The sequence below is a fragment of the Coffea arabica genome, chromosome 8c, assembly GCF_036785885.1.
Source record: "Coffea arabica cultivar ET-39 chromosome 8c, Coffea Arabica ET-39 HiFi, whole genome shotgun sequence".
NCBI classification, from domain to species: domain Eukaryota; kingdom Viridiplantae; phylum Streptophyta; class Magnoliopsida; order Gentianales; family Rubiaceae; genus Coffea; species Coffea arabica.
In genome coordinates, this window is record NC_092325.1 from 41,890,948 (window position 1) to 41,914,595 (window position 23,648).

The following is a 23,648-nucleotide window of genomic DNA, read 5'->3' on the forward strand; positions in this document are numbered from 1 at the left end:
AAAAAAAAAAAAAAATATTCCCATGCAATTTTGCGCTAATAAAACAGACCACAAAAATTAAGTAAATCAATAAAACAGCTTGAGGTTCAAAATAATCGTCTTCCCGGGAAAAAAAAAATGTCTGATCATTTTTCATAGCATTTCATTTCATAGCAACCAAATCTAACGCTTCTCCAAGAATCACATCATGGCAATGGCGGCATCAACCTCTGCTTCTTCTCCTCACTTACTTCTTGTCAAGTCGTCAATTTCCTTTCGTCATTCATTCCAATGCCTCCATCGTCTTCCTGCAAGCCAGTCTTGGTTTGAAGCTGCCCAAATCAATAATACTAGTAGGTCTATTACACCCAAATCCAGAACTTCTCCTTTCTGCATTAAAGCTCAAGCTGATGCTAAGAAAGAAGACATAGTTATTATCGGAGCAGGGATTGCCGGCCTCGCCACCGCCGTTTCACTTCAAAGGTTCTCTTTAATTCTATTCGAAAATAAAATAGCACAAGTGGACAACTGCTTGTGATCGGTACAATGTAAAGTACTTATGATTGCTATTGTTTTTGTCTGGGATTCTTTTTTGCTTTTTTTTTGGGGTGAGTAGGCTTGGAATTAAGTCCAGGGTACTTGAGCAGGCTGAGTCCTTGCGAACTGGAGGAACTTCACTAACCTTGTTCAAGAATGGATGGAGTGTGTTGGATGCAATTGGAGTTGGGAATGAACTCAGGACCCAATTTCTTGAAATTCAAGGGTATATTTATTTGCATCACCTGATACTTGTATACATACCTTCTTAAGAACTTTTGCAAATGTGTCATTTCTGTTGTATATTGAATGAACGATTCACTATTCAGCAATGCAATAACAAACCATGGAGACACATGTTTAAAAAATCAAGTTCTTCAATCTTGACACCGGAAAAATCATGTAAACATTCTTTACTCTTTCAAGGGTCTTGTTGCAGATTAGTAACTTTTTCCTGTAACTAGCGTTACAGGATGGTGATAAAGTCAGAAGATGGAAACGAAATGCGGTCCTTCAATTTCAAGGATGAAGATGAAAGGTGCTTCTTGGCTTCCACTTTGATTCCACCGAGTATTTCGTTGCACAATCTTTCAATGGTTTAATTTACTGATTAAATTGAGATGAAGCAGTCAAGAGGTCCGTGCAGTGGAGAGGAGAATTTTACTAGAAACACTAGCAAATCAGCTACCATCAGATTCCGTTTCTTTCTCCTCAAGGCTGGTGAATATCCAAAGAGAGGAAAATGGAGAAACAAAGTTGCAACTTCAGGATGGTAGTGAGTTATCTGCAAAGGTAGCTTGACTTGGGTCCTTCTTTTCATGAAATTGCTGCATCCCTTATATGTCCTACAGTATCCAAAGGTCTGACATTTCACCAGGTGGTGATCGCCTGTGATGGAATCGGGTCTCCAGTGGCGAAGTGGATGGGATTTCCACAGCCCAAATACGTTGGTCATTGTGCTTTTCGTGGCCTAGGATATTTTCCTGAAGGGCAGCCATTTAATCCCAGAGTCAACTATATCTATGGGAAAGGAATACGCGCTGCATATGTCCCAGTTTCTTCAACTAAGGTCTACTGGTTTGTCTGCTTCAACAGCTCATCTCCAGGTATACTGTGTACACATGGTTATTCTCAAGTCCACTTGTTTATCAGTCAAGTTGCTAATTCTTTACAAAATGAAGTTCTGATCATCAAGCAGGATGCTGATTTGTCTAGTCTAGCGGTGCCCTGCGCTAAAATGCTGAGTGCACACTTGTTCTGTTTTGAAACTAATGAACCCCTAAATCAGATTGAACTAAAGATTTAGTATAAAACAAATGCTCTAGAGACACTCAACTTAGCAAATTCTCCAGTTTTTAGGGACAACCAGTCTTTTCTCAAAAATTGCTTGCTTTAGTTGTTTCATTTGTACATGTGCAGGTCCAAAGATCACCGATACATCTCTGCTGAGGCAGCAAACTAATGAATTAGTTAGAAATTGGCCAGCAGATTTGTTGAACGTAATAGATCTTACCCCTGATGACACAATCATAAGAACTCCATTGGTAGACAGATGGCTATGGCCAGTGGCAAGTCCTCCAGCGTCAACAGGAAAGGTTGTGCTGGTCGGCGATGCATGGCACCCAATGACACCCAACCTTGGACAAGGAGCATGCTGTGCATTAGAGGATGCAGTGGTTCTGGCTAAAAAGCTTGCAGAGGCTGTCAAATCCGAAGCCATGTCCATCGAAGAAGCATTCAGGTCTTATCAAGATGAGCGCTGGGGTCGTGTGTTCCCATTAACCATACGAGCAAATGTTGTGGGGACTCTATTGCAGTGGGATGATCCTCTGTGGTGCTTCGTGAGGAACAACATTGTTATCCCTAAGCTAGTTAGTCTTGGACCAGCGCTGGAACACACGAATTTTGAATTTGAGCCTCTATTAACTAACTGAAACATGCAAGAGGTGGCGAAATTTGGATGGGGCTTGAAATAGTGCACAAGACAGAACAGAATTCTTCTCATCATCGTATCTCAAATGTAAAGATACAATACATAGCTTAAGCTGCCACAAAAATATTTTCTTTAGCATGCTTTTATAGAAAAAATCAAAATACTGTAATGCCTTCCACAACTTGAAAGTTAAATACAGGCCTGTATCTCTTGAAGGTCTGAAAGAATAATAGGAAGCAAGATCTCCTCCTCTTCGGAGGCAATAAATGGACGTGTGCTACTGAGAGCATTTACATTTGTCTTTCAAAAAAAGCCTAAATAGAGTAGAGTTCAGGTACAAAGTAACAGAAAGCATCCACTGTAAATGTCAAAATAATTCTTCGTACTGGACCATAAGACATGTTGATCGATGCAGAGAAGCAGTGAGACTTTTCCATGCTATCTAATAGTATTGTGCTCTGCTGAACCTGTAGATTGGTTATCCAGAACTTCATCATCAGCAGATTGATTAACTGAATCTACGCCTTCTGTAGATTGGTTAGCTGGATTTAAATCTTCCTGCTTCAAGGTGGATTCCAAGCTACTCTTTCCATGGCCACGATCAACTCCACTCTTAATCAATGAACTTTCGATTCTGGCAACAACGGAATCACTTTTATTCACCAAATCAACTGCAGTACAGAGTACAAATCAAAACTCCGAATCCCATTGAGGCTTCTTTATCTTAAGATGAGTCATGAGGAACAAATCAATAAGCTAAAATTCATATCTAGTCTCAGTCAACAAATTCTTTAGTATTGACACACAAAACGGGAACAAGTTTGGACTACATAACTTAGAGAAACTTAGTTCGGTTTGTGCACAAGAATACCACATATACCAGCAATCTTACACCAAATATATCATTTTTTTTGAAAATAGAATTTAGGACATGTTTCATAGAGAATCCCTTCTACATTGCAAAAAAACAGTAGATGCCACCAGGGAACACAATAAACTTTCAATCAACTAAAGTTTTAGTGGTCCAGCACTTTCTCCGCCATCATCACATAATGCACTTGCATCCAACAATCTTGCCATCCCAACCAACGCTCATATATTGAATTGATGAGATGTTCAAATACAAACAACATAATGTTACTAAGAAGGCAGAAACAGCAGTTCAAAAACGCCCCCATGTGATTATAGGCACACATATTTTGATTATTGCCTTTTCACTACCTCTGGAATACTCCAGGTCCAGAAGATCATTGTAAAACTTGACCAAAATTACTAGCTGCGAAACAACAGAGAACAAAAGACACTTAAAAATTGGGGATCAAATTTATGCCTGAATGGTGTCCAGCAGAAAATATTATCAATGATAAGAAGGAAGAGTGAGAACTCCATTCTATCTGTAGGATATCAACAAACAAGAATGACAACAAAAAACCCGTTGCATACAGCATCAGTAATATTCATGATAAGTACAGGTTTTGCCTCTACTGGAATTGTTTCAAATACCTAACTACCCACTGCAAAGATACAATTTTTGGTACATAGTTATACAGAAAAATATCAGAGGTGTTAAACAAAAGGCATAATTTCTCTAAAAAATCCAAGATCCCTTTTTTGTTTTCTTTTTCCCCCGATCACAATTACAATGGCAGCTTGAATTACACAGCCTTGAGTATTTAAGATCTGATACACGAGTTCTCTTCCATGTTGAGCTCTGCTCTGCCGAAAGTCTCCGTTAGTATTATTCTCCGCTGGAGAATTGCTTGTAGTCCAGCAGTTTCGTCTTTCTTTAGCGCCATATGTTGACATAGTGCAGTAATTTTATCAAGCTATCTTCTTATGTTACATAATCACATTTCCTTCGACTTCAGCACAAAAAAAATGAACCACATCTAAGTCATTGAATATTTTTTCCCAGTATCCACATTCAGAGTCCTAGATAATTGATCCTAGTCTCCAGATGACAAAAGCTTTCACTTCTAAGCGGAGTGGTAGTCTTTTAGGTTCAGATTCTCTTTCCTCCGCAGTTGGATTTAGCCATACGCAAATATTGGACATCACCTTCAAGTCAACTCTTATTGATCTTGATATCCTTAAACCCCCCGCCTGATCACCCAGCTATAAATTTTAGGAATTCAAAGAAACAAATCACTCTCCATTTCACAAAAGAAAAACTAAGCAGAACCAAGAACAGAGCAAATGGGATCGTCATAAAGAATGAGAAATTCCATGCTACCGAAAAATAAGAAAAAAAAAAAAACAATATTAAGTACATTGATCAAAAGGGTAGCTGAGAAATGGGTGAAATGAATTACCTGGGCTAGAAAAAAACCACAAAACGATGGCACAGAGCACTAGCAATACCGGGATGAGATGAATAGAATTTTCAACAGATCTTAAACGACTTTTTTCTTTCTTGGCAAGGTGGGACATGGGATTGTAAGTCGGCAAATGGTCCAAATCTGAAGTGGTTGTTGCTGGCTTAGGATTCGTGGAGGACATAGCTCCAGCCGCTGCAGCTGCTGATGATGATGAAGAATTAGAAAAGAACTCTTCAGAGACGCGCGCGGAGCTCGACGAGCGATACATATTGATGATGAGATGTTTGTGGGTTTCTTGGATTATTTTGTCGGACGGAACAAACTACAAAAGTTGGAATCACAAAGACTAAAACGTTGGAGGGAAGGAAAGAGCTGGGAAAGACGGGGAGTTTCCTCGTTTGTGCCTCCGTGGCGTCCAGGAAAGAGTCGGCTCGGCTGTCGAGAGGGAAGAATCTTTGGCCGATTATTTGGACTCCGCGATTTCACGCGGACAGGGTTGAGAAATGTCGGCGAGTCAAAAAGACTACTTATAATAGTTAGTAATTGGTAAGCTTGCCGAATTGAACTCTTTTTCCATTCTTCTAGGAAGCCGATTTGAACAAAACTTCGTGGAGTTTGCAATCAGACCTACAAAGTATATAAAACCCACAAAGCAGAATGTCTATCAAAACCGATACAACTTTCAATTGATCACACTGCTCTTTTCAAACTACGATATTTTAGATATTGGTTTCTAATAAAGTGGCCAAGAGAAGTTTATTTTTACTTGGTGCTCAATTGCTTCTGCGAGTTAGAAAAGAAATGTCTGCGAATTTTTCAGCTCTTAACAGGCTAAGCTAAACTAGTAGTAGTTAATTGAATTGCAAATGCTTTGTGGCACTTTTCTGCTGCAAACACAGATTCTGCAAACTGGATTTAGGGCCTCCACAATTGCAATTTTTTTCAATTCTCATTAGTAATTGCATTATAAAACGTATGATCTAACACCACAAATAGAGATACTAATAATAATAAGTATAAATATTAACACAACAAAGTATCAGTGTATATAACTTTTGATGGGAAGATCCATAAAGTATGGCATGTTTGTGAATTGTGATGTAGGCAGCCTGCTGTGATACTAAAGCAATATCCAAAGAAAAAAAAAAAATTTAACGTACAAGTGTTTGATTAGACCAACACAAGGTTTAGTCAATTAATAAGAACGGATTACTTTTTTACAAAAAAATAATCGTATATTTATCGATATAATTTCGATAACATATTCCGAACTATGGTGTTAATCAAAGTCGAATTCAGTCAAACCTTTTTTCTAACTGATTCTCTATTACAATCTATCGAAAAATGTAAGAGAAGTATGTTGCACGACCAAACATGAAAGTTGAAACTTCTCATTGTGTTTCTTTCACATAAACCATCACCTTAATCAATCATTGAACTGTACTAATACAATTTGATCAAACTTAAATGAAAATCTTCTTGCCAAAAAAAATTTAAAAGACAAAAATTATAAAATGGGCCAAACCCCAAATCCCAAAATCGTAATTGGCTGACAAGTGCTTGACACGTTTAGCGCACCCCATGAATTTGCCACGTCATTTCGCCATCTCCACAGTACCTGCAATTTAGCCTCCTTTTAATACTAAGACAAATCCTCCTCTCTCTCTCATTTCCCCATTCTCAGATTCTCTTCCTTTCACAACTTTCTCTTCCAATCCTTCTCTGAGACGACGTGTACGAAGCTCCCGTTAAATTCTCGCCGGGAAACTCAAAATCCCATCTACCCTTTTGCCTCCTCTCTTATCTCTTCGTGAAAGTATCGATCCCGGAATTCTTTTTGTCCAGATAGCGTCATAATGAATCCAGAATAGTAAGTTTTTTCTGATATTCTTTTGTTGGGTCAAAATTTTAGACCCTTTTGAATTCTGAATTCAAGATTGAATTTTGACGTTCATTCTCGGAACCCTTTTAGATTTTGGTGATAGATTTAATAGTTCATTTAGATCCGTTGTGATTTTTCTCTATAACCTCTTGAGCGAGTTTTCCTTGGTTGGTTGATGATACATGCTTTCAGATAAGGGATTGGGGATCTATTTTTTTTCTGCTGATGTTGGTTGATCCGAGAACTAGATCGTTTTGACAAGGATGAGGATCTTTTTTATAGTTCTTAGAATCCGAGCCTAGAAAATTGTTGCAATAACTGTAATTAAATTCCTGATTGGACAAAGAGGGTACTAAAATATTGAGCTGAATAATTGATTGATATGTATGATCACATAGGTTCTATTTTCAAATATGTTGAGATATTGTTTGAATCTAATCGTGTTAATCTAACCGGATTATGGATGAAATAGTTTCCGTTAATTTATTCAGTTTTGGTATCGATGCCTTTCCTTATCGTTGTTAGTTGTGTTAGGAGAAACAGCAAATTTCAAGCATTTGGAACTTTGTGATTGTGGCTGAAACGACAACTAGAATATAATCTCTCCCTGGTTGAGTGGTGGATGTCGATCTTGTCCTTTTGGTTACTAGTTGGTCTAGGCTGTAGCAGTTGGAATTATAACTTAACGTTGATTTGTTTACCAATGAAAATGTGTGCTGTTATGAGACTTTTTTCTTTGTCAGTTGTCATTAATCATGCTGCAAGCTTCACTGGTGGTGAAGATGTTGATCACATATCAGATTGGCCTTCTAATTTCATGTAACATGTTTATTGCCTTTTCAACTTGGTTATTCATGATGATATAAGTGATGGTAGTGTAAGGATCATTTCTGTTCAGGGAGAAGAAAACCGTATTGCTGCATGGGCCTAGACCTCAGAACTATATGCAATTTGATGCACTTAAACCAGTAGTAATCATCATGTTGCTTGTGCCACTCACGTGATACTGAAAGACATTCAAATTTCCGTAGTTGATGAGCTTTCTCACTTGATACTATCTAGTATATGAGATTTCTGGATGGCATATTTAATAATATGTGCAATTATTGGCTAATATTTTCTTGTACTTTTCATATGAGGTGGAAATGTTTTTTTCAAAAGTTGGATTTTTTTTCTTTCTAGAACCTTAAGTTGGCTACTTACCATAACTTTCATGTTTCAGCGACTATCTTTTTAAGCTTTTGCTCATTGGAGACTCTGGCGTTGGCAAATCATGTCTGCTCTTGAGGTTTGCTGTAAGTTCTTCATTTTTCATGTGGTTCAATCGCTTTCTGTGTGTCAGATTTTTGAATCTGTTGCTTCTTTCTTCCTCCTTAAATCTAGTTTTTTGTCCAATTTTCTGTTGCTTTGTTGGCACATGAAACAGTTAAGAGAGACAAATTGTTCATAATAGCTAGGTGGATAGCATCCTCCTTCTTTGGTTTTCACCATTTCAGTTGGGGAATGGGTGCTTGCTTGGTTATGTGCTGTTGGCTAACTCTGGAAATCCATGGGCTACTGATTAGTGCTGACTGTGTATAAAAAATGTCATTTTCTTGTGAGCTGACTTTATAGATTTTATAGCCTGTAAGTTTTTATACCAAAAAATCCAGAGCTAAATATGAAACAAGAGTTATGAAATAGATAAAGACAGTTACATTCTTTTTGTGATGGAAAAAATAACTGCCGTTTTTGCACATAGCATTTTTGATATTTCAAAAACATTAGGTTGTCTGACATAATTTTGCAACTCAAACAAGAGATATGTTTCTCTATGTTGCTGCTAACACAAGTTGTCTTTGTTTTCAGGATGATTCATATCTGGAGAGCTATATTAGTACCATCGGGGTGGATTTTGTAAGTAGTCGGCCTGCCTTATTGTTTTGCTTGGCTTTCTTGTCAGATGTCAGTGTGGTTTATAGTTCCTTTTCCTTCACCTTGCAGAAAATCCGCACAGTAGAGCAGGATGGGAAAACCATTAAACTCCAAATTGTGAGTATCTAAACAACTGTTTCTTATGTTTGAAAGATATTGTTGTTCTTATCACATCTAGATATTTAATGATTATATTAGTATGATGGTAAAGAAGACGATGCGAAATGAGGAAATTAACTTGATTACAGTTGATGAAGAATTTATGTGGTTATCTTTTTGGTATTAGACTCCAAATGTGTGGCTTTTTACTTCCGTAGAACTTTCTTCCCCCTTTGATTTTAGCTTCCTTTCTCATCTGATGCCTTTTACCCCGTCTGTGGTTCAGTGGGACACTGCAGGGCAAGAACGTTTTAGGACAATTACAAGCAGCTATTATCGTGGCGCTCATGGTATCATTGTGAGTAACTTATTTCTGAGAAGTTGCAATAGGTGTTGCTCTTTTTTTACTGTGTCCTTGCAGTGATTTACAAGTTCCTGTTTGCACTTATGCAGGTGGTTTATGATGTCACCGATCAAGAAAGCTTTAATAACGTAAAGCAGTGGCTGAATGAAATTGACCGATATGCAAGTGAGAATGTAAACAAGCTTTTGGTTGGGAACAAGTGTGATCTTGAATCTCAAAGGGTAGTGGCATATGATACAGCCAAGGTACATCATACTGAACCCTGTAATCTAGAACTTTTGATACTTTTGATAGGATAGTTTCTTATATGGTGGAAAGTTCTGGGACATGTTTTTGCTTAATACTGTGGTACCAAATAATCAAACTCTCAGGTTTCTTTTGGATCAGTTGTGCTAATGTTGCATATACTCTTTTCTCGTTTTTCAGGCTTTTGCAGACGAAATTGGGATTCCTTTCATGGAAACAAGTGCAAAAAGTGCCACCAATGTTGAACAGGCTTTTATGGCAATGGCTGCCGAGATCAAGAATAGGTACTGAATGTTGTTGTGCGTTAGAAAAAACCAATTGTTTTCTTGGAGATATGGCGGTTTCATTGATCAGTAAATCTTAATCACATGTGTAATTCCTTGTGGCTCTTTTGATGGTTTTTTAGGATGGCAAGCCAACCAGCAATGAACAATGCCCGACCACCTACCGTACAAATTCGAGGACAACCTGTAAACCAAAAGTCTGGCTGCTGCTCCACTTGAAGAAAATAGTTGGATTAACAGATGATGCTAAACCTATGCTTGTGTTCTCCATGGGTGTAAAATTACTCGCCGTTCGCAGGATTGCTTATTTGATATTGTTGTTTCAGAACTATGCTAAAACATTCATTCTTTTTACTGTATTTGATGTTAAAGTAAACATTTGTACAAATTAGGAAAATATTGGTTAATAGCAATATTTACTTTCATTACCTTGTCCTCCTTTGCAAATCTCGTAATTGAAGCTGTTACATTACTGCTTAATCATCCCCTTTTTTTTACTTGCATCGACAGTAAATGCCCCTTAAACCAGCTTGTTCATGCAGACACCGTTTCTTGCCTCTTTCGTTTTAAATTTTTCCCATTTTACCAAATTGATTCAAGGAAATAAGTCATTTCAATCGTTAAAAAAAAAAACGTTCATGCTGATGAGCTTAGGTCAAAGATCTTAGTGCAACTGACATGGATGCATCGAGCCACAAGGAGTTAGTTATCGGGTCAATACTGAAATGTGGAAGGAAGACACCTTAATGTTGATGCAAGGATGGGCTTGTCAATGCATTACAATCCAACGACAACAGCAGGTCCTCCATCCACACAACATGGAAGTTTCCGAAATAGAGGCCACTTGAAACCCGTGCATCGTTTCTAGCGAGAGCACCCAGCGGCCTCACGATCACTTGAACGCAGTGCAGCCATTGATCAACTCGTGCTTTCGAAAGAAATGGTTCTTACAAATTCCTCACCAAGTCATCTCGTCCATGTTGCTGCCAAATCTTTCTACTTGCTGGACCCATTACTGAACAGGAATGTTCTACATGGTTCATTCTTTCAAGAAGTTCCACTTGCCAATGATTCCCTTTGGGAATAGGGTCTCCTTTCGTAGCTTCCGTATAAGATTCTACCAGTAATCACGACAAGAGCACATTCCATCTTTAAAATGGTGAAACCTTGTAGTATCTCTCACAATGATCTCCCTTGGTTCTATTGCAGATATGAATTTAGTTGCTTGGTGGCAATCATCGCATACTCTCAGGTTCTTGAATATCCGGATTGGTTCACCGGGTGGCAAACTTATTAGTCCATATGCGATAGCCAGTTTTTCACTGTGCAACAAAAGTATCTGCTCTTTCTGCTGCTTTTCCACATCATGCAAATCAGACTCGAGATTAGGAACATAACCTGCCAACTTCATTTTCTTCTCTAGCTCATTCAGTTTCTCATGTATGCTATCCAATTCTGGGTGAAGCCTATCTCCAGATCTAAACTCATGAACCACGTTTTTTATTTCCATCCAACTATATCCTGGCGTTTTTATGACTTTATTTTCCTTCATCAGTCTCCTAACTATAGAAACATTCTCCCATCTATTATTAGCAGCATATAGGTTTGCAAGTTGAACATAAGCAGCTGCATTAGTAGGATCAAGACTAAGCAAGTTTTTCCCAGCAAACTCAGCCACCTCCAAGTTCTTGTAGATCCTACAAGCGCCTAAAAGGGTACCAAATACAGCCATATGAGGTCTACAAGACATTCTCTTTATTAAATCCATGGCTTCAGCAAGCTTTCCAGCTCGACTAAGGAGGTCAACCATACAAGTGTAGTGATCTGGTTGAGGTTTAACTCCATAATCCTTCTGCATCAACTCAAAATACTGAATCCCAAGATCAACTAAACCTGCATGATTACAAGCTGTTAGAACTCCAACAAAGGTTATCCAATCTGGTCTCATTCCTCCGTTATTTCTCATCTTTGAAAACAAACTAAGAGCCTTTTCTCCCGCCCCATGTTGAGCATAGCCTGAAATCATTGCATTCCAAGTCACAACATCTTTCCGTGGCATCTCAAGAAACAACTTCCATGCATCCTCTAAATCGCCACACTTGCAATACATGCTAATCAGTGAAGTTCCCACTGTAATATCCAAATACAAAGGAGACTTAAAAACATGCTGATGAGCTTGCTTCCCCAACTTCAAAAAGGACAAGTTACTACATCCCAACAAAATACTACTCAAGGTTGATTCGTTAACCCTAATTCCCAATTCCAGCATTGTCCTAAACAACTTCAATCCATCTTCCCCTCTACCATTTTCAACATATCCAGAAATCATAGCATTCCAAGTCACTAAATTCTTCACTGGCATCTCTAGAAACATCTTCTCTGCAAAATCAACCTTCCCAGACCTCATGAACCCTGTTACAATCGCTGTGTATGCAATCACATCTTTCGCAGGGTTAGCCTGGAACATCTCCAAAGCTAATTCAACATTCCCTGACTCAACATATCCCGCAATCATAGCGTTCCAAGTCACATTATTCTTCCGAGGCATGGCCAAAAACAAATTCTTAGCTTCGCTCATCATCCCATTTCGCGAAAAGCCTGCTATCATAGTATTCCAAGAAGCAACATCTTTACAAGGAATCTGAGAAAACAAATTCCCAGCTGCCTCCAATTCACCATTTTGTAAATAACAAGCCAACATTATATTATACGAGACAGTATCTGGTTCAGGAATTTTCTCAAACAATTGCTGGGCTTCCTTCAATTTTCCGGGTTTTCTTGAAAATCCAGCCAAGATTGAGTTCCATGTGATGGTAGTCCTAAAAGCCATCTTATAAAATAATTTAAGGGCTGAATCCAAATCCCCGCATCGTACAAAACTGGTAATTTTCTTGTTCATTGAGACGGCATAATTCCTTTGACGCTGATCACATGGTGCTAAGTTACTGGGGGGAACCAGGTGCAACTTGTGAAGTGGGGCTGGTGAAGGAGTGGACTGCAACGTTGTGGGTTTTGGGAAAGCATCTGAGTTTTCGACTGCTGGCAAGTCGGAAGAAGAGAAGTACCTGAGGAAGATGAACCGGGGGAAAGTTCTGAAGAAGGGAAAGGAAAATGGTTCATTTCTGATTCTAAGATGAGGAGACCGCATTTGTCATGGTTGGTGTTTACGGAACCGCACTTCTACAGCTCCTGAAGAAGACTTTCGAGGGCCATATTACATTCTGTTAAAAAGTAAGGGGCGAAGAACGAATTGATCACAAACTCTAGGGACTAAGTTTGCAATTTTCCTAGGTGGCACCCATCGTTAATTTTTACTAATTGTGGGATTCACAGTTCATATGGTAAAATTTTATGCTGTTGCTTAAAAATCCTGTTGTCTGACCACTATTGAGTTTTTTTTTTTTTTTTCTTCAAGTTACAGTGAAGTAGAGAGTGGGATGAAAATCTTGTCAGAAGTCTAAAAAGAGCATGCCCATACGTGCCAATTTTCTGGAGTCTGCCATCTATGTCGAATATCTTGTCCAGAAGGATAAATTCCAACAAGAAGTGAACTTTTATTTGCCTCTTATTTCTGCAAAATTTTCTCAATCTGAGTAACAAATTTTTGTCAGGAAAAATAATTTCGAAGCTGAATGACCGGAAACAATTTGCTCATTCTGTAATGTATATTAGACGAAATTGATCCATTCAGCCAACATTCAATTGCGAGTAACAAACCATAAATTCTGATCAAATAACCTAAATTGAAAAACATTGTCAACACTTGCAAGACAGACCATATTTCAGATCAAAATGAAGTTCAAGCAGAAGCATGTCTACATAGAAGCCAATACTCCATAGAAGCAATTGATCGAACAAGAAGCACCTAGAAGACAGTACACCGGAGCAATTGATCGAGCAAGAAGCAAACACAGACCGGTCTAAGCCCAGGGAGAAGAAATATGTACCAGGGTTAATTTCTACCAAGATAACCAGAAACAAACAAATTCTAAAATAGGGACCAACAGAACAGAAACTGATAATCAGCTAAAGGCTTCAACTAGGAAAAAGCAAAACTGTTTCCATAACTCCAAATCAAAACTGATCCATCATCAAAATATAAAATTTGGACCCTAGTGCCCTAAATATGCCAAAAAAAAAAAAGTGTAACCATGCTGGTCAAAGGACTAGACCCAAGGGAATAAACCCCGGGAAGACATCTAAATTTACACTCTTTAAAAGGTTGTAAAATTCTTCAACAATTTTAGTACAGTAGCACGTCATTTGTGAAAATATCCCGCCAAAAGCGAGCCACCCAAAATCATGAGAATAGGAAGAATAAAAGCTCAGGCAGGCCCTGCTCCCTTAGTTTCCGCCCAAAGAAGGAAACTGCCCGACATCTGCGATGGAAGGAGCTTCAACGTTGTATGAGTTGTTTCCATATCCTCCCCTACCACGGCCACGTCCCCTTCCACGGCCACCAGGACGATAATAATTTTCACCCTCAGCAGGCTTCAGGAATTCATTTATGCTTACAGCCTGCAAATTATGCAAGAAAAGAGGATAAGATGTAAGAAACAAATAACAAGCTGCAAAACAATCATATTGAACCTCGAAAAAGAATTAAAATATGTGAAATCAATAGTTATTTACTTGCTAATCCAATCAAGTCATCAAGCCCTTTCAGATGTGGAACATGAAAAGAGAGTGGCTCCTCACATCTTACAAGTTTTGACCAAAAAAAAGCAGGTGCACAGTAAATTTCAAAAGCAAGGGCGGTGGATATGTTTGACAAAATGACAAGGCACAATGAACAAATAGTCAGTCCCAGATGATTCGAGGCAGTTGCGTGACATGAGAATAGTAGATAAGCTCCACATCATGAAAACTCTTAACACATTGTCTATTGAAATACTTAAGGCAGTTTACAACCAAACAATTGTAGGTACATCTTGGTTCTCATACCCCAATTCTTTGTAGCTTTAGCAGTATATTATTAATTAGCTGCATTTTGCTAAAAGCTTTAACAAAGAAACATGTACATGTAAATTTTACACATTTACTTCTTTTAACTTCCAAGAATCTAAACATCTTATATATGCTATTCACAAGAACAGTCTTACAATTCCTAAATTTCCATTGATGATGTTCCACAGCTTGTGTTTCACATATCATGTTCCTTGAAGTATCAACACTACTTATCATTTCTTTTCAAAATTAAATTTACATGAGCAGCAGTTTGCTCTCCCCAGTGACTACATAACAACATTTCACCTACTTCAGATTTGAGGGGCAGATCCAAACGAGATTATTAATTCAGCAAGGTAAAATCAATGTTCAAAATAGCAAAACTGCAATGAATGCCAAATAGCAAATTGTAGTGCTGCCATGAATGACCAGTGGATAATCAAAATATTAAGATACAACACGTTATCATGAAGTAAAAATGCAGAGTTTATGAAATGGGCCAGGTTTGGCCATACACACAGAATTCCAATAAAGAAGCAAAGGCATAGACAACAAATTCAACATTCACACATACAAGGTGGCAGCCACAGCAGCAAATATTCATCAAGTTAAAAAATGCACAAGAAACTAAACCTTCTTTGCTTTTTCACCAGCATCCCTGCGCTTATCTTTGTCAGACCCCTGCAAATTCAAATAACAAACACAATTATTGTAATAGCTCTAAGACTCGCTAGTGCAATCCACATGGCACTATCAAGAGCAAGAAATTTACCAATTTTATGAAGACATCATCATCATTCTTTTTGTTAGACAGCAATTGCATGGATTCAAATTCTTTATCCAAGTTAACCTTCCTCTCCTCTGGTTTTGATGCCAGCAAGCTTTTCCTCTTCTCTTCAAGTAGCTTCTGATATTCCTCCAGTGTCATCTCCTATTAAGAAAAGTAGATGAACTCGTAAAAAACTGAAGCATTATTAAGCAGCTAACAAGTATGTTTTCCTAAGTCTCCGACCACAAGAATAAGACAATTAGAGGGTAAAGACACCTTTTCCTCAGGTTCCTTCTCTTTCTCTTCCGGCTCGTCCACATGAGAATCTTTGTTGCCATCCCCAACTGTTTCCTGTCCTGATTGTTTCTCAGCATCAGCATTCTTCTCACCCTCATTGACCGGTTCTTCAGTTTCACTAAATTTGTCAAGAAAACCACATCTTAATACAATTAACGACTTCTAACTCTTTCTTCATATATCTGAAATACATTCAAGAGTCCAGAATATAAAAGAGAAATACTCACGGAGCAATCTCATCAGTTGGGGTCCCCCAATTTCCACGACCAGCACCCTCACGTTTTATCTCATTTCTACATATCATAACAAAAAAAAAAAATTGATAACTAAGATTCAGTATAATTAATACAAAGCTGCAACACTACTCAGATGGGTCACTCACCCACGCCCAGTACCACTACGGCGATCAAATATCCTCCTAGGAGGGCGTTCTCCAGGCTCACCATCTGCAGCTTCCCCATTACTAAAACCACCACGGCGACCCCCGCGAAAACCTCCACGAGGACCACCATATCCACGCCTTTCACCAGTCTTCCCAGCCTCCACATCTTCTGAAGTTCTATACCCTCCAGAGTACCCATTGTTGCCGGCAGCTGTATTTTCATTATCAGCAGAATCTCGGTCAAATCCTCGCCCGCCACGCCCACGCCCACGACCACGACCATCACCACGTCCACCACCACGCCCGCCACCACGTTGAATTTCATTCTTTGCCTCCCTTACTGTTCCAAGTAATTCAAGACATCAAAATTGTTAAAATTGCACATTCAAAATATTTCTACAGAAAATTTAACTGAAGAAGTAAACCCTATTTGATTGTTATGAAGCGATAAGACTTAGCACACTGCATCAGAACAATCCAAGAAAATCATCACAAATTACTATTTCATCCAAGGGTCAAGCAAAAACATGTCCAAGGAAGGTTAATAAAAGGTCAACACAAGATTGTCAAAACAACAGAAATACAAGGGCAAATAACAAACAATACAACTGGATAAAACTCCGAGTCTCCTAAATTAGAGTACAACTGAAAAAAGCCCCAAGGAAACATGCAAACCAAGTTACCAATTTTTGTTGATAGAGAAATTCCCGTCTACTACTAATTCAGCAAGTAACTGAATCTCATCTCTGACTACATGAATTACAAGCTAAAGAACAATATGAGATATGTAACACTGAATGATAAACTAAAAACCAAAAGATTATTGTGATTAGAACCTAGTAGCATTAGGTCTCTGTAATGAGCATGATTGACTTGAATGAGAATGAACTCCATTCACAAGACAGGCCTAAAGCACAAAAGAAAGGTTGCCACTGACAAACAACTTGCAACCTAGAAACACATAATAAAGCCAGATCTCTAAACCAAACTACATAAAGAAATTAGTCATCACTATTAATCATGCTTCACAAAATACATAAATGAAAGGAATGATAGCTTCCATCAACGCACCATCAACCTCAATCATACTTCATTTCTTTCCTATTTCCTGGAAAACCTACATAAGACATGATCTTTCTACTCCACTAGTTCCCATTTATAATCAAAATTCTAAAAGGACCCAAAGTTAGCAAATGCTTTTTTGCATTTCTTCCTCAGCGATAAAGGAAACACCAAAATGACAATAAAAAACGCGCATGCAACAAGGGAAAAAAAGGTACAACATAATCACACATCCTTTTAGAACATGCATCTTCATTTCAAGCCCTTCTTTTCACTATAACAACATTACAATCCAGAGAAACTTCCACAAAAATGTCTTCGTGCCCTTTCATTTCATCCTTTCTCAATCATTAAGCACGGAAAAACTGATAAGTACAGAGAAATGACACGGTAAAACCCTCATCACAGTTTCTCCTCTCTTTCATTTCAGCAAAATCCTTTCATCAAAAAACACATTAAAAACCTCCATAGAAATTCCTTATTTTTCTTCATTTCGTTCTTTTGCAATAATATCACCAAAATCAAATCAGGGACAAGGAGATGAACTGAGTCTTACCAGCCTGAGCTGGGGGAAGGGGCTTGGAAGGAAGCTTGGCTTGACCCTGAGCCTGAGCCTGAGCCTGAGCCTGAGCCTTAGCCGGCTGATTCGACTGAGCTTGTGCTGGACCCTTCTTGGTACCCGGAGCTGCAGAAGCCACCGGAGCTTTCTGCTGCTGAGCAGCAAGAAGCTGACTTGGGTCATCATTATCATCATCACCCAAAAGATCAAATGGGTTCATTGTCGCCATTTTCGATACTCTCAGTGGTCTATGTATATCAAACAAGGCTAAAGCTTTGAGCCTTAGATTTATTTATTTCGAAAATGAATTCTAGTTGTTATAAGAATCCATGGACATTTAGATCTGATATGCAGAAAGCAAAGAGTGTGTGTAGTGTGTGAAAAGAAGAGAGCGAGCGAGTGAGTGAAGAGGGGCTTTAGAAAACCCTAGCCGAAGCGGCAGAGTATTTTGAGGGAGCTGAGGATGAAGTCTGATCTTAAAAGCCCTAGCAGGGAAATGATAAGGTGTTGGAGGGCGTACCAGATGTTAATTGAGGATGGGTTGTGTCATTACAGGCTTGGGCTGTTACTGCACTATAACCATGGTTTTGGGTTACTAATTTGGGCTTTTGTTTTAGTTATGGGCCTCCAAATTTTTGTTTTTTCAGATTTGATGATCTACAAGAGACGGTAAATTGGGAAATCTATTGTTGCAGAATTTACTGATAGATATTCTTTATGGAATATTTTTGACTGATGAAGATAGTAATAGCCAATAGGAAAGGAGAGAAAAAAAAAAAAAGGGTTTATGGTGAATATTCTGAGTATAAACATTTGGGGTTTGGGCTTTGGACACGGGATAGATAACCATGGACAAATTCTTATTCCCTTTTGGGAACGGAATGTATATACTGCAATGATTGATCAGCACGTTTTTAGATTCTGTCAAAAAGCAATTATCAAAGTGTGGCATTTGTGGTATGAGTGCTGGTTGGGTCCATGGAGCTGAATCAATGAAGGAGTTAGGATTGGGGCTTGGGTTGCTCCACATATATTCAATTGCTGATTCCACCCAAATAATCTAGAAACCTTTGGTAGTCTAGCTTTCTTTCGTGTATTTTTCTGCTATTAGTGCAACTTTCTTTGTTAAACAACTTTCTTTGTTAAACAAATCATGCTGAACGATTTTCAACTAGTTTATTAATAATACAGATTTCTATTTTATCAAGGGAAAAGAAAACCCAAATAACTTGAGTTTGAGGAGAAAGCGAGCGAGGTATAAAGGAGTGAAAAAGTTATTGGATAAAAAAATCTGATAATATAAACATTTTCTTTGTAGAAATGCAGCTGCACAATCCAAAAATTTTCTTCTTTTTTTTTGGAGGGGGGTAAAAATCCAAAGGATTTCCGTGACAGCGTTTTTTTTTTTTTTCTTTCAAGTAAAAAGTTTTAAATCCAAGACATCCTATCTGCAATTCTTCTATCCTTACCGCTCAACTCAACCCTCGTCTATTGAGAGCCAATTTAACGCTTGGTCGAGCAAGCGATTTAGGATTCTTTCAAGGTCCTATGCTTGACTACTATGTTTAGCATGAAGGTTTCTTTGGGAGAAATGTTTTGGGCCTGTTAGAGTTAGACTGATGACTATTTCCTTGCACTGCAGCCCGTCTTACCTCGAAAACGTGTACCTGTCACAGAAACAGGTTCCACCAACCAGGTACGGTCATCGACTACTTTGAAGTTTTTTTTTTTTTGGGGTCAAGGACTACTTTGAAGTTTGATTTACATACAATGCCAGGATTCTGGTTTATACTAGGACCCGGGCAATACAAGATGTAGGACGTAATTTTCTTCCTCGATTAACTGAAGTAATAGCTAGTTGTCTCTTACTTTTATGTAGGTTCGTTCGCATGAAGGGTGCGTCATGCATGATACAGATCACAGCTCAGAGAAGAAGAGCTTCTTTTATTGGAAATGGACCAAACAGTGAATATGTCAAAATGAAAGAAATCTTAGTCAAAAGTGGCTTTGGGGTCATGGACAAGGAAGACAAGTTAGCGCAGGCCGAAACTTGTCAGTTAAGTACACCACCAATTCTCGTCAAGCCGTAAAGTTGCAGATTGCAATTTGCATGGAAATGGAATTTCTTCCATTCCCTTCGCTACGTGTCCATATTCTCGGCTTGTAACAGAGAGATTTGGTATTGGAAAAGTGGCAGATTATAGAGGACATTTCTGCCAGCTCCGAGTAGCCTGGATTCCAGCTTCTTGAATTCAATTCTATGAGGACAAATGGTATGCAAGTCGATGACATAATCAAGACCAATGAGAAGTTCGGGAGCCAAGTATTTCCTTCCCCCACGAAAACCCTCTCAAGCGGCAACTGAATCTTTAATTGGGGATGATATTTACAAAAAAAAAAAAAAAAAGAGTTTACTAGATGGAAGCGACTAGCACAAGCTCAATTTTCAGTGTACAAATTAAACATGGGTTTGATTTTTGTATTCTTGCAGTTCTTTGATTTGATATTGTGGGTATATGTGCAATCTTTTAGGATTGGAATCAAGGAGAATTTTAGTTTAGGGGAGCCAATAATAGAAAATGGTGGATAAAGTATAACAAACTGAAGCTCATTTTCTTTTTCCTTTTTTCTGAGTACAAAGTATTCTCGCATGCCTTAGTGATCTGTATTTAACTTCAGAAAATAAGTTACCAAACAGTGAAGGCATCAAAATGGAAGAAATCTTAGTCAAAATGAGATTGAGGCCTCAGAGAGGCAGAACAAGTTAAGAAAGATTGGAATCTTGTTAGGTCAGTCTTAACAATTGCCGTCAAGCCAGGTTGTAATTTTGCAGGGGGAGATAGATTTGTTTTGTTTCATCGAGCACGCGTCAACGCAATCAGACTTGAACCACGAAGTTTGCTTGCGGAAATATTGCCGAAAAACAAACAGTTCTGCCACCTCCTAGTAGCCTGGCTTCCAAGTTTTTGAATTGAATTCTAGAGAACAAATGGTAAGCGAGTCGACGGATGACATCACATCCAAGAATTGCCATCCCTACCAAACCACTCTCCGGCACTGGTCAGCTACTTTCATGGTCATAATATGGTGCGCAACAATATGGCTTAACCCATACGCTTGACAAGGTTTCAACTGTTCTTCTTTAGAGATTTACTTCAGTCTTAGATGGCACGGGAGGATGGGAGGTGCTGTCTCTTTGCTCATTTTGATTTGCGATCCGCTCACGATTTTTCTTTTCATAATCAGGGTTGGTTTGGGGAGTGCTAATGAACTATGATTTCTATGACCAATAAAATGGCGATACTTCTTTAGCATTATGGTAGCCAAAAAAAAAAAAAAAATTTTACTCTCCCCATTTTACTTGCACAGGCAGTTTTAGGAGTTTCTGCAGCTAATCAAGATTTTTTTGTAAAAGATTGCTACATGGAAGAGACTATATATAGCACAAGATCGATTTTCAGTGCATAAAACGCGATACAGCTTTGTATTCTTGCGGATTCTTTGATCTCTGAATTCAGGATTGTGGAAGTTTTATCATCGATATAATCAGGGCTCAGGCCTGGTTTTTTTTTGCGAATAGAGGGTATTCTTGCATGTCTTCTTCAGTTAGCACTGAGAAGTGGAAGAAGTTGCGAATCAGAGCAAATAAAGTTAAAAGTTCTAAAGGACACCAATGCCAAAATTGATTATCAAAATCGAAGTACTTCATTTGTAACTTTTTACAAGGAAGTAATTCTCTCAAGTCATCCCGTGATATTACATTAGGATGGACTTGGCAAGCAGCTTGACATGTGCAGATTTCCTCCTCTTTCAAGATTCAATCTGCCCAAGGAACTTGCTTTACTAGTATACAATCTTTTCACATTAGATCCCTGCTCATTTAGCAATTTCACTAAACTCCTCTTGGCATTTGATCTAAAAGGGCAATTTGACGCCAAGAAACCATCCACCAAGTGCAGGTAAGCCTCCAAGTCATGGCAACATGCTACATCTGCATTTGGCTTCAAATAGGGAGACATTTTCGTGTCGACTCTTAGTTCTGTCCCGACATGTGAATACGCCCAGGGCATGCTGCTGTCCAAGGCATTAAGCACCCCGGCGGCAGCACCTGACTCCCTCAGCTTCTTGTCAAGTGTTTCGCTAACGAACATGCCCGGAACCTTTGTGATTACATCTTGATTGTTCACAACTCTGAGCACTTTAACGTTGTTCTCAGTGATTTGATCTGCAAATCCACGGTTGCCAACTCGAGGGCCTCCGAAGGAAACAACCGCTACTGGCGGCACGTTTGGTGCACAAGTGCTGAGTTCATTTGCCACCAACAGTGCCAAGGCAGCGCCCAGGCTGTGCCCTGTGACAGTTATGCTTAGGGTCTCTCCTCTGTATTGTTCAATCAGTCTTTGAATTTCTTCAACGACTGATTGGGCTAGGCTTGGGACATGAGCTCCACGGGTCTGGTATAGACTCGAGAAACCACATTCCACTTTTGGTTGTCCATCTTTTGAGCCATTTTCTCCTGGCATTTGGACTAACACGTCCCTCATATTTTCTGCCCACTCGAGGCACGTGGCCGTTCCACGTAGGGCGATCACGATGTCCCTCCTTCCCATCCGTTGGATCTCCCTACGATCATCGCACACGGCCACGTATCCGATCCAACTCGACCTCTGGGTCATCCACCCGAGATCCGGTGCCACATCATCCACCCACTTAGGCAACCCGATAGATGACGTGGCATAGAGGCTCTTGGTAACCCTGTAGGACCTATCAGGCAGTGCCACATTTCGTTGGGAGGGAGCTTCGTCTGCTGACATGGCCGGGTTGGAGTGAAAGCAATGATAGGCTGCCTGAACAAACTCGCCGTACCTGACCACCTCTCGCCGGAGATTCTCATCGAGGGGATCAAGAAGGCCAGCCCAGTCATTGCAGCCGTGATATTCGCGCCACCGGCTACCGAGAGTACTCCGGGGAGAATACTCCTGTGACATGGATAGAAGTCTCTGTAGCCTGTTCAAATGCTTAGGAGACATGTCCTCAGCAGCTTTCATCTCAGGCCATATTCTAGCCAGGTTGAGTCCCTCCAACAGGCCCCTTCCCTTACTCTCCGGCAAACCATTTTGTTGGGAAGATTCTTTAACCACTGGTTCAGGGTCAGGTGGGATGGATTCCTTCTGCAACAGTTTTTCAAGATTGGAAAGGTGCTTTTTTGTCACCTCAGTGGTGGATTGAACTGCCTTAATGTTTTGTGCATGAGCTTGAGGAGCTCTTGTTGAAGGGTTCAAAGGAGATCCATTGCACTTGAAACTGGCACGCCTAGCCTGAAAACTGCTCAGGTTGTGTGCCGGAATTGTTGAGCCAATTTGCATCATTTTTTTTTTTTTTGGTTAAGATGGATTAAGTAGCCTTCTTGTCTTGAGGAAGAAAATTAGAGAGGATATTAGGAGACAGAAGAAGAGTTGAGAGAGGGAGAGAGAGCAGAAGAGAGGAAAGTCAACCAGGTAATACAGGCTCTTCAGCCACCAAAATGGCAAATGTTTGCTGAAACCAAGTGGGATTTACTGGATCAAATCCTCCTTATATAGACTCGTCCGTAGGGCTGGCTGAATTGAGAATATGAGGCTCAACAAAGGTGTTTTGTGTCCAAAGCATGAAAAAACAGGAAAAGTCAGCCTACTCGGCAGCTTAATTTTGGTTTTTTAAACATTACTCGGTGGCATCATCTGACATTATTTCAAAAAAGACACCTCTGACGGATCGTGTCGCTGTTCGGTTCAAATGTCAAATCTGCCCTTTCTTGGGCCGCAGCACGAAGGTTTGACAATGACATAAATTTTTCTCGACTATTCTTGGGAGGAATTATAACGAATTTTGGGGTTTGAAAATAAATGAATATAGAATTGGGTTCAAACTTCATACTCATGACCGGAAAGATTAAACAAAGAACAAGATATTGGGGGAAAAAAAAAGAAAGATAATATTAACGTAGTAAGCTTATTTGTTAACGTCACTTTCGTTTGTACAACATAGAAGGTTTTGATGATGTATTATGCTAAACTTTGATGATACACAATAAAAA

The 23,648-nt window shown here is 39.2% G+C and overlaps 6 protein-coding genes across 9 annotated transcripts; 2 read left to right on the top strand and 4 right to left on the bottom strand.

Moving 5' to 3' along the window:
* The first annotated feature begins 104 nt into the window (after nt 1-104).
* LOC113707258 (monooxygenase 2-like) lies at nt 105-2,716 on the top strand. Of its 2 annotated transcripts, XM_027229487.2 has the most exons (6): nt 105-462; nt 596-742; nt 989-1,054; nt 1,146-1,308; nt 1,394-1,622; nt 1,936-2,716. In XM_027229487.2, the coding sequence occupies exons 1-6, from the start codon at nt 188-190 to the stop codon at nt 2,448-2,450; spliced, it is 1,395 nt and encodes a 464-aa protein (XP_027085288.1). In that variant the 5' UTR covers nt 105-187; the 3' UTR covers nt 2,451-2,716. The 2 variants fall into 2 exon arrangements, with proteins under 2 accessions (XP_027085288.1, XP_027085289.1); XM_027229488.2 differs by lacking the exon at nt 105-462 and having other exon boundaries at nt 602-742; nt 956-1,054.
* LOC113707259 (uncharacterized) lies at nt 2,563-5,324 on the bottom strand. Its single transcript, XM_027229490.2, has 2 exons — nt 4,762-5,324; nt 2,563-3,120 (listed from the first exon to the last, which is right to left on the bottom strand). The coding sequence occupies exons 1-2, from the start codon at nt 5,033-5,035 to the stop codon at nt 2,888-2,890; spliced, it is 507 nt and encodes a 168-aa protein (XP_027085291.1). The 5' UTR covers nt 5,036-5,324; the 3' UTR covers nt 2,563-2,887.
* A 1,108-nt stretch (nt 5,325-6,432) lies between these two features.
* LOC113707270 (GTP-binding protein YPTM2) lies at nt 6,433-9,984 on the top strand. The gene is made up of 8 exons (XM_027229511.2): nt 6,433-6,637; nt 7,872-7,944; nt 8,498-8,545; nt 8,633-8,680; nt 8,949-9,020; nt 9,116-9,271; nt 9,453-9,556; nt 9,679-9,984. Exons 1-8 carry the CDS (start codon nt 6,624-6,626, stop codon nt 9,773-9,775), a joined length of 612 nt encoding a protein of 203 aa, XP_027085312.1. The 5' UTR covers nt 6,433-6,623; the 3' UTR covers nt 9,776-9,984.
* A 543-nt stretch (nt 9,985-10,527) lies between these two features.
* On the bottom strand, nt 10,528-12,770 carry LOC113706558 (pentatricopeptide repeat-containing protein At4g16835, mitochondrial-like). The gene has a single exon (XM_027228485.2). It carries the CDS (start codon nt 12,702-12,704, stop codon nt 10,674-10,676), a length of 2,031 nt encoding a protein of 676 aa, XP_027084286.1. The 5' UTR covers nt 12,705-12,770; the 3' UTR covers nt 10,528-10,673.
* Nucleotides 12,771-13,596: 826 nt separating this feature from the next.
* Nucleotides 13,597-18,059, bottom strand: LOC113706670 (RGG repeats nuclear RNA binding protein A-like). 3 transcript variants are annotated; one of them, XR_011820486.1, is made up of 8 exons: nt 17,570-18,017; nt 15,952-16,291; nt 15,797-15,862; nt 15,549-15,687; nt 15,276-15,434; nt 15,137-15,184; nt 14,189-14,256; nt 14,031-14,074 (listed from the first exon to the last, which is right to left on the bottom strand). XR_011820486.1 is itself a non-coding variant. In XM_027228609.2 (7 exons), exons 1-7 carry the CDS (start codon nt 17,799-17,801, stop codon nt 13,901-13,903), a joined length of 1,158 nt encoding a protein of 385 aa, XP_027084410.1. In that variant the 5' UTR covers nt 17,802-18,059; the 3' UTR covers nt 13,597-13,900. The 3 variants fall into 3 exon arrangements, 2 of the variants coding, with proteins under 2 accessions (XP_027084410.1, XP_027084411.1); XM_027228609.2 differs by lacking the exon at nt 14,189-14,256 and having other exon boundaries at nt 13,597-14,074; nt 17,570-18,059; XM_027228610.2 differs by lacking the exons at nt 14,031-14,074; nt 14,189-14,256 and having other exon boundaries at nt 15,131-15,184.
* Nucleotides 18,060-21,218: 3,159 nt separating this feature from the next.
* On the bottom strand, nt 21,219-23,105 carry LOC113707494 (phospholipase A1-Ibeta2, chloroplastic). The gene has a single exon (XM_027229859.2). It carries the CDS (start codon nt 22,939-22,941, stop codon nt 21,334-21,336), a length of 1,608 nt encoding a protein of 535 aa, XP_027085660.1. The 5' UTR covers nt 22,942-23,105; the 3' UTR covers nt 21,219-21,333.
* Between the last annotated feature and the right edge of the window lie 543 nt (nt 23,106-23,648).

What these genes read in the sequence shown, in the direction of transcription:
- LOC113707258 (XM_027229487.2), top strand. Translation starts at nt 188, where the DNA reads ATGGCAATGGCGGCATCAACCTCTGCTTCTTCTCCTCACTTACTTCTT. An exon ending in TTCAAGGATGAAGATGAAAG is followed by an intron (nt 1,055 to 1,145) that starts GTGCTTCTTGGC and finishes GAGATGAAGCAG; the next exon opens with TCAAGAGGTCCGTGCAGTGG. An exon ending in GTAGTGAGTTATCTGCAAAG is followed by an intron (nt 1,309 to 1,393) that starts GTAGCTTGACTT and finishes ACATTTCACCAG; the next exon opens with GTGGTGATCGCCTGTGATGG.
- LOC113707259 (XM_027229490.2), bottom strand. Translation starts at nt 5,035, where the DNA reads ATGTATCGCTCGTCGAGCTCCGCGCGCGTCTCTGAAGAGTTCTTTTCT. An exon ending in GTGGTTTTTTTCTAGCCCAG is followed by an intron (nt 3,121 to 4,761) that starts GTAATTCATTTC and finishes TCTGTACTGCAG; the next exon opens with TTGATTTGGTGAATAAAAGT.
- LOC113707270 (XM_027229511.2), top strand. An exon ending in GTCTGCTCTTGAGGTTTGCT is followed by an intron (nt 7,945 to 8,497) that starts GTAAGTTCTTCA and finishes CTTTGTTTTCAG; the next exon opens with GATGATTCATATCTGGAGAG. An exon ending in GCTGCCGAGATCAAGAATAG is followed by an intron (nt 9,557 to 9,678) that starts GTACTGAATGTT and finishes ATGGTTTTTTAG; the next exon opens with GATGGCAAGCCAACCAGCAA.
- LOC113706558 (XM_027228485.2), bottom strand. Translation starts at nt 12,704, where the DNA reads ATGCGGTCTCCTCATCTTAGAATCAGAAATGAACCATTTTCCTTTCCC.
- LOC113706670 (XM_027228609.2), bottom strand. Translation starts at nt 17,801, where the DNA reads ATGGCGACAATGAACCCATTTGATCTTTTGGGTGATGATGATAATGAT. An exon ending in CGTAGTGGTACTGGGCGTGG is followed by an intron (nt 15,863 to 15,951) that starts GTGAGTGACCCA and finishes TATGATATGTAG; the next exon opens with AAATGAGATAAAACGTGAGG. An exon ending in CTGGTGAAAAAGCAAAGAAG is followed by an intron (nt 14,075 to 15,136) that starts GTTTAGTTTCTT and finishes CATAATTTGCAG; the next exon opens with GCTGTAAGCATAAATGAATT.
- LOC113707494 (XM_027229859.2), bottom strand. Translation starts at nt 22,941, where the DNA reads ATGATGCAAATTGGCTCAACAATTCCGGCACACAACCTGAGCAGTTTT.